The 19,272-nt window shown below is 40.3% G+C and overlaps 1 protein-coding gene across 1 annotated transcript in view; it reads left to right on the top strand.

Moving 5' to 3' along the window:
• mus301 (mutagen-sensitive 301) overlaps nucleotides 1–19,272 on the top strand; it is an 84,309-nt gene that overhangs the window by 58,230 nt on the left and 6,807 nt on the right. The window contains exons 18-22 of the mRNA XM_080278278.1: nucleotides 4,251–4,400; nucleotides 7,093–7,250; nucleotides 9,060–9,155; nucleotides 10,759–10,932; nucleotides 15,617–15,730. Coding sequence (XP_080134404.1) covers nucleotides 4,251–4,400; nucleotides 7,093–7,250; nucleotides 9,060–9,155; nucleotides 10,759–10,932; nucleotides 15,617–15,730 — 692 coding nt within the window. The remainder of the gene's footprint in view (nucleotides 1–4,250; nucleotides 4,401–7,092; nucleotides 7,251–9,059; nucleotides 9,156–10,758; nucleotides 10,933–15,616; nucleotides 15,731–19,272) is intronic.

The following is a 19,272-nucleotide window of genomic DNA, read 5'->3' as shown; positions in this document are numbered from 1 at the left end:
GATGGAGGGTGTTGAGGATGAAAAGATTGTCTGTTTGGGATTGTAGTACCAGCCCTCTGTCAGTGTCAGGGTTGTTGACATGCCAGGCCAATGCCTTGGCATTGAAGTCACTACTCAGGATGATGTTGGGCATGTTAATGATGTGGTGTATTTGAGGAGAATAATTGTGTGGTAATGTGGGGGATGATTGGGGGGGAATGTATGTATTGGCGGTTGTTATGTGTGATTTGTTGTCATTGTGTATTTTAATTGATTGGGGGAGAAGTGATTTTGTGTGTGCACTAATATCTGAAAAGTTGATGGATTGGTATACTAGGGTGATGAGTCCACAGCCACTGCCATCAGCCTGGTCTTGTCTGATGGTGGTGAAATTATGAAAGTAGGTGTTTTTTGTGTTCTGTGTAGTTTTGTTTCTTGTAAGATGGCAGTATGTATGTTTTGTTGTTTGATGAATTGTGTGAGTTTTTGTTTTTGGTGTTTATGCCATCTGTGTTTATTTGGAGAATGTTAATGTTTTGTGTATGATGTCTTTTGGGTGCTGCAGCATGGTGGAGAAGGGGTAGGAGAAGGTTGTGATAGAAATAAGGGTTGGGGTGGAATGGGAGGGGTTGGGGGAGTGGATGGTGTGGGAAGGATCAATGGATTAGGCTGAGGAGGTGTGGAGGGAGTAAGAGAGGGGCTGGTGGGGGCATTAGACGGTGGGAGGAAGGAGCATAAGGAGCAGGTCCATGTGTTTGTGTAATGTTCTGTGGATGCAGGTGTTGTGCAGGTGAAATGGGTCCAGTTCTTGCAGGAACTGCACTGAACTGAACCCTTTGTCTGTTGACTTGAAGTTACGTGTTTTGAGCATGTTGGACATATGTATTTGTTAATGGGCCCTGGATTGCTCTCGATGTCACTGGCTAGAAGAAGTCTTCGAGAAATGACCGCCAGAGTCATTTCTCGGTGTAGAAAACACAGTTTTGTTGTGTGTGTTGTGTTGGGAGATGTGGTACTTACCCAGGCAACTGAAGCCACTCCCAGGTTCTTGGGTCCCATGAGGGGCCGGGGGAGGTTGCGGTGGTTTGGGCCCCATGCTGTCCGTCTCCTCCGCTTGGACAGCCTCCAGGGGGTGGACCCACAACGAAGATGCAACCTCTCGAGGTCCATGTGCCAAGGGGTTATCTCACCCTCTTCAGGCCCACAGTGGGGGTTAGAGGGACATTGTTAACAAGATTATGAGATAACTTTTACCTGGTTGTGGCATAGTGGATTGCTTCCTGTCTCTCACCTGAGAGTCCTGGCTTTGATACCCAGCATAATAATAATACTGTATATTGGATGTTTTTTTCCTGTGTAATGTACAAGTTTCTCTCTTCATTCTGACTTGCAGTAAGCACTTGGGATAGATTAAAAGCATCTACTTGTTCGAGTGCCAGGGAGTTATCTCACCCTCTTCAGGCCCACATTGGGTGGCGGAGGGATATTGGTTACAAGATTGTGACAGTGTGAGATAACTTTTACCTGGTCATAGCGTAGTGGGTTGCTGCCTGGCTCTCACATGAGAGTCTTGGGTTTGATTCCCGGCATAATGGTAATATATTGGATTATTATTTCAATGTAAAGTACAGGTTTCTCTCTTCATTGTGACTTACGATAAATGCTTGGGTCAGATTAAAAGCATCTACTTGTCCAAGTGCCAGGGGATTATCTCACCCTCTTCAGGCCCACATTGGGTGGCAGAGGGACATTGGTTACAAGATTGTGACTGTGAGTTAACTTTTACCTGGTCATAGCATAGTGGATTGCTGCCTGGCACTCACCTGAGAGTCCTGGGTTCCATTCCTGGCATAATGGTAATTTATTGGATGATTTCGCTTGTGTAGATTACAGGTTTCTCTCTTCATGGATGCCATCGACGTAAAGTTCACCCAATATATGGCTGCTGTATTGTAGCCAAGGCTACCTGAGCCTAGCTCTGATCAGTTGTGTATGATATGTAGTGTGGTATTTTAACAATTAGTCCATCTGTCTATCGCCAGACGCCTCAATCCCGTAAGTGATGGCCACAAACAAATCGCGTCCATGTTGCCCTGTTCAATGCCACTTCACTGCCTTGCTCCCAGCTCACACACCCCTCTCTCATATACCTCTCCACTCCATCCCTCCATCTCATCCTTGGCCTCCCCCTTCCCCCCTCCACCTCACTTGCATGCACTCATTGTTAGTCTTTCACTCTCCATGTGGAGAGGATAATAAATATTATAACAATAATACAGTAATCCCTCCAATATCCGACGTAATAGAGCCATAGGCATGTCCGGATAGTGGTCCTGTCCGGATATTGGGCCCCAGCTTATGGACTTGTACTTACGGACCCTAACTCAGAGAAACACCTATACAACTCCCTCTAGACATGCATTGCACCTATTTAAGACCCATATCACACCAATAAGGGACATAAAAGACTGAAATAAATGCAAAAGAACCATAAAATGAGGTTTTAGAGGTGAGTTTATACAATATTAAACATTCTGGGTACTTACAAGTCCCTGGTTCCTGGACTGGTTTGAACCGCCAGTGTGCAGTCCACAGTTAATCCTCTGCACTCTAAATTCTAATTTCTTAACATTGCACAACACTGTAAATTCCTGTGTGTTCTAGTGGCGAGATATTGCAGTTTATTCACTGTTTATTCACAAAAAACAAGCACCTGTGGCTTGCACTGCTATGAGCATCTGCTCTCGATTGGAGTTAGGCAGTGACTGTTGATGATGGCGGGGTAACAGAGTTGCCAAATCGCAACGGCCACATTACCAATCACCTCAACTTTCATGACCAAATTTAACTTTTCATTACCAAATTCATAAAACTAGCATTTATTCTTCACTAATTATATATACAAGTGGAAATACATGTAATCACTCTCCTTATAATTAACACCATGTTGATTATTTTCACGCTATGTAGGGTAGCAGATTAATCAGAGAGAGCAAACAATCCACCATCTCCATCCTGTGTATCCTCATACATGTGAAAAATCCATTTTGTAATGCATTATTCTGATTCATTACCAAACGAATTTTTCATTACCAAATTGGCCCACACTTGGTAATGAAAAATTCCAAATGGCAACCCTGACAGGGGAGGGGGGAGGGGAGAGGAAGGAAGGGGTGAAGGGACCATGGTGTAACAGCTGTTCGGCGCCAGGTGACAATTTCAAATTACGGGTGGGAAAAAAATCAGATTTTTTTTTTTTTTTTTTTTTTTTTTTTTTTTTTTTTGGAATATTGGATCCCAGGACGATTATGTCCGATTAGTGGGGATGTTCGGATATTGGGCGTTCAGATATTAGAGGGATTACCAAATAGGTGTCAGTGAAATTACCCCATCAGGCTGGGTACTTCCACTGTGAGACACTTTTTTGTCTAAACTCTGTGATGTGGGCCTCCCCCCCCAAAAAAAAAAATATATATATATATATATATATATATATATTATAGGCATCATTTGCAGAAAGGCTGAATGTACTGTATAGATAAAGCAATAAAAATATCAATATTCATTATATGGCAGTTTGTATTCAGCAAAAACCACCCTTCATGGCAAAATTACCTCATTTTACCCTATTATGTATTACTGTATTATCGTTGTTATTATTATAGTGGTTGGTGGTGGCGCTCACCATCCACGTATTCGATGTAGTGCTGTTATTGGGTGCCTGCCCTTTCTTCTCTTCCTTCCTCTTTCCATCATTCCTCTTCTTTCTTTCCTTCATTCTTTCTTCTTCCTGTCTGTGGGTGATTCTACACTAAGTGACAAGCCAAATGGTTTCCTGTACACCAGGAAACCATTTAGCACACTGGGTGGTAACCATATAACCAAATTATGGCACCTGGTAGTTTAGTGGGCAATTATGGCACTCAAATTGGATTGAACCAGTGCAGGTTTATATCCAAGGGGTGATTGGGGTTTATTGCTCAATTAAAGTCACTCAAGGATGAGTGGGGATGGTCGCTCTGTTCTTAAATGTCAGGACCAACTTGCCTTGTCCTGAGCTCTTATGCTCCTCATGGGGCAACATGGGATTAGATAATGAATGAATGAATGTTATTATTACTGTTAGTAGTAGTAGTAGTTTTAATAATAATAGTAGTAGTTGATCAGGTCTCTTGTTTTTCAAAAGTGCTAGTTCTTCATAAAAGAACTGTTGAATAAGTACAGTAATGTGTTTATTTAGTAGTAAAGTCATCGTGGTGTTATGTTTGCAGGGAAAGAAGATAAAATGTCCCCAGTCAGCACCACCACCACACTGTCAGCCCTATACTCCCTGGAGGAAAATGCTGTCCTGTCCTTAGGTCACGCTGTGGCTGATGGAGATGTGCTTACTGTCAGTAGACTTGGGAATGCTGCTATCAAAGGTGAGGTTCAGGTACTAATAATGTGCAGTAGGTTGAACTGAGTGAGTGCTGGTAAGACCGGAACTAGTGTTTGACCTGCCAGCCTGTATGATTTTTCCATAATCCCTGCATAAATTTGCATTTATTTCTTGATTGTATCAATGGACAAATAAAAATAATTTTTGAAAATAGTTTTTTGTTATTTAATACTTCTCTGTTAAAGGTTGGAGTGGCAGTTTTTTTTTTTAGCCAGTGAGGCTTGTTGCTGAGTGACATAGTTGCTGCTTCCTTTGAAAGCTCAAAGCAGGGAACAGTTTTCACACCCTGTTGGTTTAGTATTTTGCAGCAGCATCCCCCTGTCCCCCTTGGTAATAATGACATAAACAACGGTGGTGCTTCATACTCATACTGGTAAAAATAATTACTGTTTCTCTTTTTCAACTTGCACAATATTCAGCCCAAAGATTTATTATGGTATTTGATTAAAAAATAAGTATGTCGTATTGGTGGAGTAGAGTTGCTATGGTAGCATGCAATGGCCATAATATATTTAAGACAAGCTGTGATTTATTCTATGGCTGTGCCAAATTCTTTATTCATTCCGGTTGTTTTCCTTTTCTTTTAATGCACTGATTGTTTCTAGCTGGTATTGTTGCTTCATACCTACCATTTGCAGTGATATTATAGGTAGACTGCCGAGATGTGAGAAATATTCAGTGTGTGATATCCAGGTCATGGATCATTGTACAGTACAGAGTTTCACTCGCAAAGATGGTTGCATGGAATGTGGGGGGACGTTTTGTTATATGAGGGACAAGTTGGGTGCAGGAGGTGGGGCAGAGACTAGCTCTAGTGCTAGAATGTGAACTGAAGAAATTTAAGGAGTTGTTTTCTTTCCTTTCCAAAAAGGGGCTATGCTTTCATGCCAAGGGAAGTTTCTTTAGAAAATGTTTGAGAATTGTTATAGAGTATGACAGTGAGACCTGGCCAGTTAAGAGGTTATATGCAGATTGGAACACGGATGAGAGTGCTGAGATGGATGTGTTGGGTCTCACTAAGCGACAGGACTTTGTGCAGTGTGGTGCAAGAAAGATTTGACAGAAGAAACCAAAAGTTCAGCAGAAATTGGTAGGTTGATTGGTTCAGACATGTTGAAAGGTGGAAGAAAGGTTTGTGGTAGGTGGAGGCACTTACCATCCACTCACTCAATGTAGTGCTGCTTTGGGTGTCTGCCCTTTCCTCTCTTCCTTCCTTCCTCTTCAGTCATTCCTTCACTCTTTCCTCTTCCTTCTGCCTGCAGGCGATTTTACGCTCCCTCTTCTGTCTTTCTTTCCTTCATTCTTTTCTCTTTCATCTGCCAGTGAGTGGCTCTACATTTGAGTGACAAGCCAAATGGTTTCCTGTACACCAGGAAACCATTTACTGTGCTGGGCAGTAACTATATAATCAAATTGTGGTGCCTGATGGTTTGGTGAGTGAATGGGGTGCTCTGATTGGATTGAGCCTGTGTAGGTTTACTCCCAGGGGGTGGTTGGAGTTTATTGCATGTGTAATGCCACTCAGGGATGAGTGAGGCTGGTCACTCATCTTAAATGTCAGGACCACCTTGCCTAGCCCCGGACTTCTGCACTCCTCATGGGGCAATGTAGGATTGGATGATGGATGGAAGAAAGGTGACTGGGGGAGGAGGATTGTAGATGTGAATGCAGATGAGTGTCCAGAGTTTGACCAAGGAAAACATGCGAGATTCTGTGTGGAAACCTCTTGGCTAGGGGAGTGGGCAGGGAAGTGGCTCATGATCAGGGAAGTGGCTCATGGGATCACTGACCACACTACCATCAGGACCTATGCATGGTAGTGTGGTCAGTGATCCCATCATCCACCTAAAATGTATGGTTTTGACATTTTGGTTACATTTATGTCAGCATTTATGCATGTGAATGTAGGGAAGGGTAAAGTTATGGTCTTCGAGAGAGGTGAAGTCAGTGAATGTACAGTGAGGTTGGATGGTGAGGAAATGGAAAATGTGAATATGTTTTAGTACTTGGGTAGTGTGATGAGTAAGGATGGAAGTTTGGAGGGTGAAGTGCTTGAAGGGTACAACAAGGAAGAAAGGTTGCTGGTTCCTTGAAGGTAGTGATAAGAAACAGGGAAGTGAGCATGGAAGTGAAGAAGTTATTACACGACACTATTGTGATACCAACTCTTAACGTATGGAAGTGAAGCTTGGACGTTGTAGGAGGGATACAAGTCAAGAGTGAGAGCAGTGGAAGTGAGTTATTTGGGAGGAGCCTGTGGAGTCACATGGAGAGACAGACTAACAAATGAGGAAATGAAGGAGCATTGTGATGTGGATGTGGATGTGGATGTGATAGGAAGCATTAGGAGAAACACATTGAAGTGGTTTGGCCATGTGGAGAGGATGGAGAGTGAGAGACTGATGAGGAGAGTGTATGTGAGTGAGTTGGAGGGGGAGAGAGGGAGGGGAAGACCAAGGATGAGATGGAGGGATGGAGTGGAGAGGTATATGAGAGAGGGGTGTGTGAATTGGGAGCAGGGCAGTGAAATGGCGGAGGACAGGGTGACATGGAGGCGATTTGTTTGTGGCCACCCCATGTAGGATTAAGGTGTCTGGCAATAGATAGATAGGTAGGCTTATGCATGTGTGCATATGTATGGGTACTAATGTAATAGTATGTGTATGTGTTTGCAGGTAACATAGACCTAGACTTGGCCAGACGGCTGTATGTAGACCTATGTGTAGCACGCGAGAATCTGGCCGTGAACTGCCACCTTCACCTCCTGTACCTAGTGACTCCCTACAACCCACTTACCTCCACACCACTGGTTCCACAAGTCCTCTTCTCAGCGGTGAGACATAGTGTTGACTCACTCATATTAATATTCATTGTACGTTGATAGCTTTTTTAAATTTTATGTTTAATATTGTTGAATTCTGCTAACCCAGTTTCAACAGTAGTAATTTAGGTACTGGTGTTGACAATTTCTTGTGTTATTTGAATTATTGATCTTGCATATTCATCACTCTAACCCAGGAGTTTCACAAATGCATAATAATTTTGAACATTTTTTTCTCCCTCTGCAATGCTTGCAGCATTTAAAAGGTAAATAAGCACACCTTTACCAGTATTCTGCATTATCTTTCATATTCATTTTGTCTGATATCTTACTTCCCTAAGGGAATGCCTCAATAATGGATGACCATGGTAGAATCACCTCCAGACCATTTTATCCTCACATATCTCACTTAAAACACCTCTTGCTGTCCTCACCCCCCCCCCCACACACACACACACTCACTCATGTGCATATGCCAATAGTGTATTCTGTTCCAGTGTCTTCCATGCCACATAAAGTCTGCCTTTTCCAGCTTTACGTCCGTTCTCATTTTCAGAAGCTTACTTTGGCACCCTGTCTATTTAATTAGACAACATACTCCTATCACTTTTTCTCTCATTTCAAAATACAGTACTCACAAATTTTTTTGTAATTTACACCATCCATCCTGCTTATTCCTGTAACTGTTCTAAAAAAGGTCACTTGTACAGTAAAAAGGTCTCAGTCATTCACTGCCCACATTTCACTCCCATGCAAGAGTGTTGCCAGTAAAACACCTTCACAATAGGCTTTTTAAAAACCTGGTATTAAAGTCCATCCCCTCAGAAGAAATTTAAAGTTTTCTAGCTCTTTTCTCTCTGAAGTAATCTCTTCCGGTATGTATGTTAAATATGCATGTACTGTATATACTGATAAATACTTTTCAGTACAAAATAGGTTATGTATGATTTCCCATAGGGGATTGAATGCTACTATAGTTTGTGGTCAGATGGGATGTTTACATTAGTATGCAGTCTGCTTGTATGTTTTTGCCATACTGTGCAGTATCCTGGCACATTACCTTTTTTTTATAAGAATCAAATTATATTACTGTATGTGATGCCTTACCAAACCTAATATACCTTATCTATCAAAACCTACCCTAATGAGACCTATCCTGACATGACCTACTAGATATGCCTGACCTTCCTCTTTTTACTTGACCTGGGGATTAAGTGACTGTAATGTATAGTGTAAATATTCTGGCAGACCAACTCCATGTCAGTAGTTGACATGTTGTAGTAGTATTGAGGGATTTCCCACAAATATTCCAGTTTATTTGAATGGTATGAGATTTTTTTTTATTTTTTTTCCACTCTTGACTTTTCACTGGTATCATACAGAGCTCTCTGACTGAAGTCCATCAGAGGGTCTAAGCTGGTACCTAGATAATCCAGTGGTTTGCCAAGCTCATGTAGTGAAAGCTACAGTACGTGGTGCTAAGGCATGTTCACAACATCAGCCCTGAGAACAAGAAAAACCAAGTGAGCAATTCTTCATCAGTATAGAACATTAATTTCATGTATAGTTTTTGCTTAGTTACACAATTTTAGATTTCTAAGGTTGTGGCTGTGATTGTTTACTCCCTTGCTTTTTCTTGCTCTGTGTCCTCTATTCATAACCAAGCAGTGATGAATTTTGCGCATCCTAGTGGGAGATGACTTAACATTACTCCCTACTGAGGACCAAGTTTTCAAACTGAGCTCATGTCTTGGTCGTAATGTTATGATAAAGTGAAAGAATGATGTAGCCTGATGTGCTCTGTCTTGTCTGTTGTTACAGTACATGGCACTGGGAGAAGAGGAGTTGAAGGTGGCACGCCTCCTGGGCATCACTGAGGGTGTTGTGGTCAAGCTTAATATTGGACAGCGCAGTAAGGTCAGTCTTAACCTGCATTGATCTCAAGTTTTGTGGCTGCTTGTGAGAGTGATATCTGAAAATAAATATAGATAAAAATTAAGTTATGACTGAGAGAAGGAGGTTGATTACAGTACAGTGTATGGGAGAATAGAGAACCACTTGATTTGGTGGAATATATATGAAAGAGTATCCCACAGATATTTGTGAAATGAATCAAAAAATAAATAAATAAATAAAATAAATTAAAAACTCCACATTGCTGCCCAGTGTGATTTTTAGGCCAGGAATGCACCTTTGTTGGAAAGGATAGGGGCTTACCGTCAGTCTATCTAGTATTACACCCGAGGAGTTGATGTTATAGCCCTGAGCTACAATAGGACATGCAGGACATCATGGTGGTCTACATTATAGTCCGAGACAACAGTAAAGACATACTGCATTTCCAGTCTCATGTCAGGGCTAACAGCGTCCTAGCCTGGGGCAATAGTAAGGGCATATAACTGTACAGCACCATTCCAGGGTGAATGATGTTTTAGCCAGGGTTAATAGTAAAGACATACAGACCTGTAACAGCTGTCTCACTGTTGCCTGGTAGGGTAGAAAGAGGTTTTGTGTGTGTGTGTGTGTGTGTGTGTGTGTGTGAGAGAGAGATAGATAGAGAGAGAGTGAGAGGATGATACAGAAATTTGTGATGTTGTAGTGTTGTTAACCAAGAAGTGTTAGATGGTGAGTTAAAGGATAAAAGATCTAGCCTGAGGACAGTGCCTCTTGGATGGTAGTAGGGAGAAGCTTTATGGATGTGATCTTTGCAGATACTCCTCAGATAGAAGGTAAATTCTGAGACGAACTTATGGGCATTGTGGCTGGAGCTGAACAATGAGTAACTGTGCTTTGTGAGAACCCAAATGGGCATGTTGGAAGGCTAGGTCAGGAATTTCAAACTTTTATTCAGTTGCGAGAATCCCAGGGAAATCAAGGGCAGTAAATACCAAACAGTTTACTTCAGATTCTTGACGTTCATTTAAGTATTCAGTTTTGGCCAACACCAGATGATGATGTTTTGATGAGGGAAATCCTTAAAGATCTATGATACTAAGATTGATGTTAGTTCAGGTCTTAGATGATTTTTATAATTTTACTTGATGATGTTTTTTTATCAAAAGCCAGTCATCTATGGACAGCATTTAAGAACTTCTTTCAGCTTAATATGTGAATCTTGAGAGAGTATGGTACTGTTAGTAAATGTTCACATCCCGAGTTGATTTTCCATGAACTGTATTTAACAACATGCTGTAGCTTGATGTGTGAATGTTGAGAAAGCACTTTCATTAAATAGGCAAATCCTTCCTTGAATAGCATGTTGACTGGAGTGTGGTGGAGCATTTCTACGTAGCATTGCTGCTGCTGATGATGTTTTTTTATCAAAAGCCAGTCATCTATGGACAGCATTTAAGAACTTCTTTCAGCTTAATATGTGAATCTTGAGAGAGTATGGTACTGTTAGTAAATGTTCACATCCCGAGTTGATTTTCCATGAACTGTATTTAACAACACGCTGTAGCTTGATGTGTGAATGTTGAGAAAGCACTTTCATTAAGTAGGCAAATCCTTCCTATAATAGCATGTTGACTGGAGTGTGGTGGAGCGTTTCTACGTAGCATTGCTGCTGCACCAGGTATGGGGCGGTGCAGGGATTTGGGAGGCCAGTAACACCTTTCATGTCCATCGTGGCTTCACGCAGCAGACCCTCACTGCAGCAGCATCCTTTGCTTCTTGCATCTACCACTTTTGTCAGGTAATACACACTGTTGTCATCATCAGTAGCAGCGAAAGTCTGAATATTTCCATCACAGGTCAGAAACCTCCCCTAATTTTCTCTGTTCCATCTGTCTTTGGGATTTTGTTAGTGCTGTAAATTGGCAAGCAAAAACTGATTAATATTGATATCACTATTGGAAGGGAAAAATTATCTGATAATCAGAATTGGCTGAGTAACGATGAAAAATATACAAATGTTTGTTTTACCCAGTGACCCTAGACTCAAATACTTATTTCTCTACCATTTTAGGTGTAAAGTAATGCCTCATTGAAGATTATTTTTTAGAGATACAGTTGAACCCCACATTCTGGTGACTGTCATAAATGGTAAAATGCTTGAACCAAAACATAAAAAATATTTAGACCACAGTATTATATCATTGTGGTTAGAATGCAGCTTGACACAGATACCTAGACGGCAGTCTTCTGTCAAAGAGTCGTGGCGGACTGGCATGAACTTGTGAGTCACGCAGTCATGCATGCATGCACACACACATACACACACACATACATGCATGTGCACACACACACACACACACACACACACACACACACACACACACACACACACACACAGTACAGTATAGTACCAAATTGCAAACCTTGTACGTATAGCGTACTCAAGAAGAAGCGTAGACAACATCTATATGTAACATTTTTCCAACAACTAAAGGATTGTTTCATAGTACGAGTGTATGCTGAGCTTCAACGAAGTTGCCAAATGTCTTTCATCCCATTATCTTGGAGTTACTGTCCTCTTATTTCCCCCATCTACTGCCTTCTTCCTTATTATCTGCCGTAAATGACTTCTTTATTTAGACTACAGTGAAAGTGACTAAATATTACGACTAAATAAAGGATACAATAACAAATAGGTGTGGGCAATTCACACTTATTTCGACAGCGTGTGTACACTATTAACGTACACAAACACACATGGCCACCACACTTACACAACACCAGTACACAACTCACTGCTTTTGGCCTTTGGTTCTTTTTTTTCCCCTGTCCTTTCCCACTCACCGACTTATTATGAACTTTTAATGATTCTAAGTAAAACTGTTAAGCTGCAAAACATTGACAAGGTAACAACTTTCTTTCTCACAGAATTAGGCAAAACAATGAACATCATCCTCAGTAAATGTCATTTTAGTGTTTCTTCCGTCCTTGTGCGATATCCTGATATCGACAGTAAATATCGATATCTGTTCGGTGTCGGAAAAAATGCAAATATTGGTGATATATTAGTTTGGCAAATTGTATCGGTAACAGCACTAGATTTTGTTGTCCATAATGTTCTTTGCCAGCCATTTTCATATTCTCCATATATGTGTTGCAGTTGTGGAAAGATAATCATGTGCATTCTTCCATTCTCATATCCAAAAAGCTCTTTTCTTATTCTTCCTTTCAGTGTGTAACCTCATCCTTCCCATATCAAGAACATACGAAAGTTCAGTCATCAGGGATTTTATTAGGCTAAAGAGAATAAACACTTATCAGACTCCATGTTGAGCTCAGCATTTCTTGGAGCCTCTCACAGACTTGCTGAAATGAACTGTGCTATTTGCATATCTTGTTTTACCTTATTGCTTGCCATAAGAAAAGTAGGATTGTAAAACCATAAAAAGGGCATTGCCACTAGTGTGCCCGTTGGAATTTATTATGCACCCATTTACCCATCTTTAATGCATTTGTAAATCTTTGCTTCACTTTAAAGGCAAGACAGGCATGCTTAAATGTGTTTTATAATTTCTTGTATTCCAACGCAAGTCCTAGAATTTTGGATCTTTCCAAGGGGATTGAGTGTTCTAGTGGGAGGTTAGAGTGTGTTTGAGGTTCATGTCTGTCTGGAGTGAAGAGGATGATGGTTGATTTGGTTGGTGAAGCAGTCATTCTGTGTTGTCAAACATGGTGTTCCAGTGAGTATAGGTACTGTTGGAACTAGCCAATCGCTTGCTGAATTTGGAGTGGTTTGAAGTTACTGCTAAGTTGTCAGTATAGGGCAGTACTGTTACTGAAGGAGGTCATGGAGGAAATGGTTAAAAAGTGAGGGTAAAAGGACAGAGTTCTGTGGGGTTTCCTTGGATAATATTGTGAATGTGAAACTTAGGTTTTGGTATAAGTATCTAGGCTTGTTTGTCTGAGAGGAAGTTTACCAGCCATATACTGTTATTTTCCGTGTTTGTTTTTAAGACTTTTTTCTTCAGGATATATCTCTCTACTGTATGGAGAGCATTGTTTATATCTTTTGCTGTTTGTGTGCTTCTGAATGGTGGTTGCATCTTGTTGAAGCTGTAAAATGAGTTGGGTCAACATAGAAAGACATGTGGTGGTTGAGTGCTTGAGTTGGCATCTATGTTGGGAGTTAAAAAAAGAAGGATGTTTGAGATGTTCTTTAGAATTAATATTCCCATAATTTTATATTATGTACAGAGTATGCTGATGATTATTTTCTTTCAGATATAAGAAAGAAGTCTTAGCAGTGAGAGTCTTAAGAACTATCTTGATTTAATGAACTTGAGTATATATGAGTGTGTTGTCCCAGATTAGTGGCTTAAGAGTGTGATTGTAAATATGTACTATTGGAAGGGTGATGTCCTGGAAAGAGGAAATTGTAGGGGCATAAAACTTTTGGACCAGATAATGAAGGTAATGGAGAGACCCCTAGAAGGTATGATATGGTAAACAGTGAACTTTCGTGAGATGTGGTTTTGGTTTTTTCCAGGCAAAGGGACCATTGATGCAACATTTATTGTTTAACAGCTTCAAGAAAAATATGTAGGAAAGAAGGTACTTGAAGCTCTTATTCAGAAATGTACTCACATGAAAGATGTTGTATGCTGATGACTTGGTGTTGATTTGCAAAGAATGAAGGGAAGGCAGAGGAAATATTGAAGAAGTGGAGAGATGGAATGGGGCACAGGGGTTTGAAAGTGGATACGGATAAAACAAAAATGATGATATCTAGGACTGGTAACATTACTGGCTGTGCAGAAGGAATGTAGGTATTTGTAGGTTGTCACAAAGGTGTGGAAAATAACTCCATCTTGTGCAGCATTTATAAGTGGATGCATAAGAGGTGTAATGGTATTGGAGGTAGGTTGTGAAATAAATTCTGATTTTGTGTGTGCAGTTTGTCAGGGAGAGCATGCAGAGATTGAGAGGTGTGAAAGGATTGATCTTGCTGGAGAGTCTCTTGAGTATGTTGAGGAGTTTTGTTATTTGGGGAAAATGTTATATACTGGAGGTGGGGTTGGATCTAGCTCTGTAGCTAAGAAATCCTTGTATGTGGCATGTGTTAGGAGTGTAATACTGTACAGTATTAAGACTGGGCAGTAAAGGAAGAGGATATTCGTAGGCTCAAATGTACAAAAATGACGATGATGAGATGTATGTGTAGTACATCCTTGAATTTGAGGCTCAGGAGGGCTGGGATTGCAACTTGAGAGTTGAAAGGAAGGATGGGACTTGAATGTATTGGTGTTATGATGATTAGTGCTAGATTAAGATGGTTTGAGCCTGTTGAGAGGCGGTGGCTCAATCGGTAGAGAGGTGGCCTGCAGTCCTAACGGACCCAGGTTCGAATCCCGGCTGGGGCAGGGAACAGTTTAAGGATTTGAATTTCATTAAATCAGGCTTTACTGATCTACCAGAAGACCCGCCGACATGTCGTAAAAATACCCCCGCTAATACCAATACACTAGTCCTGTATGAGACAGCCCTAGCATGTATTCAATATGGACGGTGGGTGTTAGCGCCGAAGTGGTGACATGTAGAGGTGTATGGTATATAGGAGGACTGCTGGGCCTTGATAGCAGGCTGTGAAGCCTATGCTCAGAGTCGGACACATAAAAAAAAAAAAAAAAAAAAAAAGTTGGGTGCGGAAAGTGAGAGGTTTGAATGTTGATGGTAAGATTTTGAGAGGCAGATCATGAAGACGTGGGATGAGGTCATAGAGTATGACCTCAGGGATAAGGGACTGAATAGGGAGGCTGCCAGAGAATGTACAGCATGGAGAACTGCCATTAGATGACCAAGTGTGATACATGCAAACATATTGGATCCTTTGTAAATGATATGATATGACAAGTATTACATTTTCTTTTCCTGGGACATATTGGAGTTTGATTTATGCTAGATTAACACTAGACAGTTTTGTTCTGTCAAGAAATGGTTGATGAACTGTATTTTCTTTGTTTATCTATTTTAATTCTCTCCTATGCCTGTTTCTGGGTGCTACCCACCGTATTTTTTATTGGGAAATAGAGCTATTGGATGTATTCCTGCCAGATGTGAGTGAATGGAGATTAGAATGATGAGTCTTACCTAGGAAACCATTTACCACACTGGGTGGTAATCATATAACTATGTGACACCTCTGGTCTAGTGGATGAGGCATTTCAATCAGATGGGGTCTGGAAGGGTTTATATATATATATATATATATATATATATATATATATATATATATATATATATATATACAGTATATTTTTAATACCATTTGGGTGAGTGAGACTGGACATTCTTGTCTTAAATTTCAGGACTGAGTAGCCTGGATCTGGGTTCATGCATTCATGGTTGGGCAATAAAAGATGGGATGATAGATAAAATAGATGAGTAAGTAGTGTGTAATGCTGCCCTTTGTGTACTGGTGACAGGAACTGGAGGAGCTATGGGCTTTCAGAGACCTACTGGCCAACTTCACTCAGCAACTGTCGGGGTGCTGTGCTGCTGAACTCTTGCCACTTATGGACTTACCTGCTGTTAAGAGGGTAAGGACAGTATGGGTTGATTATACTGTATTGATAAAACATAATACAGTACTGAATTGCTGTACTGTTGAATGCCTGCCTTTAATGGACCTGCTTGCTGTTAAAAGGTTAAGAGACAGTACTGGTATGGGTTGTATTATTAAGACTTATGGGATGAAGGAGAAGGCAAGAACCTAGTTTTTTATGACAGTTTCCTAAGTACCCGATAAAGAGAGACTGTATTTAGCTTACCTGAGAGTACTTTGAAATGTGTGGTATAGGCAGACCAAATGTAATCGTTGTAAGCATCCCGTACAAAAAAAAAATTGAGGCCATCCTACACCTTTGCACTGTAGATTTTAATAATATGGCTATCTACCTTTACTTTTGTTCTGTGATACCTCATTTTATTTGAATTGTATATGGGAATGCATTATTTTGTGCAGTAAAGATGATAGAGCTTTATATAATCTGATATTCCACTTTGTTGTAGAATTGTATATGGTCATGGGAAAAATGGTTACAGGTAGGGTAAAGAACTCTGTATCTCTTCCACTCCCTTGTATATGTGATGGAATATGGCTTTTCTTTGCCTCTGCCACTATGTGTGTGATAGATGTTAAATAACTATGTATCTTTCCTTGTATGTCAGTAGAATTTGGCTCTTGTAACATGTTGGAGGTTTTTGTACTTTTTGCACCCAGTTTTCTTTAGCTTTAAGCAGAATATGACAATATAGTACTGTGGCTCTGCATCCTTTCCTTGCCACTTTTTGATCACCTTCATATTCTATAATTAATTTCTTGTTACAGCACAGCATTCAAGATGGAGAGATGACAGTATTAGGCTAAATTAAAGTTGACCTTCTAGTTGCTTCTTATTCATGTTACTTGGGTGTGGGATTAAATGTCACCACTTCACTTTCCTTCCTCCTCCCCCTCCCCATGCCAAACCTGTGCAAGCTGGGGATGACTGTATATGCAGTATATTTATTGTTATCATCATCATCATCTAATCCCATGTTTCCCCATGAGGAGCATAGGAGCCCGGGGCTATACAAGTTGGTCCCAACATTTAAGATGAGTGACTAGCTTCACTCAACCCTGAGTGGCATTACGTGAGCAATAAGCCCCAGCCACCCCTTGGATATAAACATGCACTGGCTCAATCCGATTGGAGCGCCTTAATTACTGTACCCACTAAACCATCAGTTGCCATAATTTGGTTACTGTATGTGGTTACCACCCAGCATAGTAAATTTATCATACTGTAAATGTTTAGGGTTTTATGAGAAGTTAAAACTTCCGTGTAGGAAATGTTTGAGGGGGTGGAGTTGGTGATGAAAGGTGAATGATAAGTTCATTGCTTCATATATGATGTAGGCTACTGTACTGTATGCAGATTATTCTGTTACCTTTCTAATATTGAACAGAAATTTTGGAGACTGTTTCATTGTTATATGAATATCTTTGAGCAACATGGTTTGACAGCAAATGCTGATAAGAGTAAAGTTATGGGTGTTTAGAGAGATGGTGATTTAGTGTGATGTGCTGGTGAATGAAGAATTGACTTAGTGAAATTTTGCATCAGTGCAATAATAGAGAAGAAAGTTGAATGTAAATCAGAAGTAGAGTAGTGTGGCTGAAGAAAAAAATGTGGCTGGTTATGTGAAGGTCTTGATGTGAAAAATTTAATATGACTACTACAAGAGCTTGAAATGTAGTGCCCACATTACCATGTTGGTATGACATGAATATGGGAGTGATGAATAAGACCGTGAGTCACTGACAGAAGGACATTTAGAAATATGTATGGGTTGTAATGATTGGATAGGATAAAAATATACTAAGTGATTGGTGAAAGATGAGGAGTTAGGAAGTCTGTTGAGGACAGAAAGTGTGCTTAGCTGGTATGGGGTATGATTGTAGGGAGACTGAATATGCAGTATAATAGATAGGGTAGTGAAACTTAACTTTAAAGGAGGGAGGAGGTATGATAAACTAAGAGGAATCTGGATAGATGGATAGACTAAATGAATGTATGAGGTAGTTAGATAGAGTACTGAAACTGAAGGAGTTAAGGAACTGACATAAGCACAAAGTGGTTTTGTAGCGTATTTACAGTGCAGTGCTTGACAAGGGTTTAAGAAACCTCCTCCCCCCCCTTTTTATTTTTATTTTTTATTTTTTTGATGGTGGAATTATGTTATGTTCTAGGTGTATGTGAAATAATTCATAAAGAATTTGTTAAAAGTGGAGATAGTTATGCATGTAAAGTGAAACCAAGATTCTGAAGCCTAGAGTGATGTGTGAATCATTTTGTGGCCCATTTCACTGGGCATGCTGTTTATTGTTCTATATACTTTCTTTTTCCTTGTTTCTTTATCCTGTCTCACCTCAGCTTTTGGTAGGAGTTCATGGTAATAATGGTGAAGGCACTGATTTGTGCCACTGAAGCCCATATAAAGTTAAGCTATTCAACCCCATCTTTCATCCTTTTCCTGGGAATAAGGGAAGTTTTTTTTTTTTTTATAGGCATGTGTTAAGATCTCTCTCTCTCTCTCTCTCTCTCTCTCTCTCTCTCTTTTTTCTTTTTTCCATTTTAAGGCATGTGTTAAGAATGCCTAAAGAAGTCATACAGTGGGTAGTGAGATAGCTGTGATTAGAAGAGTGTTTGGTATGCACTGTAATGATAATGTTTGTTGGTTCAAGAATAAAGTGAGAGTGGTTGTTGGATTTAGTGAGGATCTTAGAGTAAAAGACAGTGTATGTACCAGGGACCTGCCTTGAATCTCCTTCTGCTTATCATGGTACACAAAGTACTACATTGCTGTATGTAGATAATTTGGTGCTGAATGCTGATAGCAAGGAAGCTGCTGTGGAGAAATTATGAAGTGGAAGGGAGGCTATGCAGTCTAGGAATTTTAGAGTAAGGATGGGGGAACCAAAGCATATGATAAAGAGTGAACAGAAGCCTGTTCATGGAGAGGGGTGTGTGGCCCTCTGTCATGTGTAAGAAAGATTGGTAGTAACTAAGTCTTGTTGCGTATTTGTAGAGGGTTGCCACATAAGAGATGTATTGGTGTTAAAGGTACTGTATATTGTAAGTTATAGTTAGTTATGACTGTGCAATATGCAAGGGAAATTGTGATGTACATCTATAACCTCAAGAGGTGGATGCAAGTGACATAGCTCTGTCATTTTCATGAGTTTTACTGCTAAGAGATAACAGTGAAGGGAATGCAGAATCCATCCTAGTTGCAAGTCATAAGCTGGTTAAAATAGTTTAAAGAACTGTTGCTGTATATGACAGTGAAAGAATATTTTCTACATTTAAAAGGGGAACAGTGCTTCTTGTGTGTAGTAGTAGTAATAGTGGTAGTTGTTCCTTAGGCCTAAGGAACAGCTACCGAACAGCCCTGAGTCCCTAAGGAAGGTCACGGCCGAGATCCGGCTTTCCCACAGAGCTCTAAAGGAATGTACGTTGTGTTGTTGGAACAGGCGTTTGTGTGCAGTGTAGTCTTCCATAATGTACTAAATAGTATTGGGTGCTGTGTTGCATCC

The sequence above is a fragment of the Coenobita brevimanus genome, chromosome 72 (genome assembly GCF_032717465.1).
Source record: "Coenobita brevimanus isolate Jiangsu-jjx chromosome 72, ASM3271746v2, whole genome shotgun sequence".
NCBI classification, from domain to species: Eukaryota; Metazoa; Arthropoda; class Malacostraca; order Decapoda; family Coenobitidae; genus Coenobita; species Coenobita brevimanus.
Note: the sequence above shows the minus strand (reverse complement) of the source record. Positions and strands in the feature narration are given on the sequence as shown.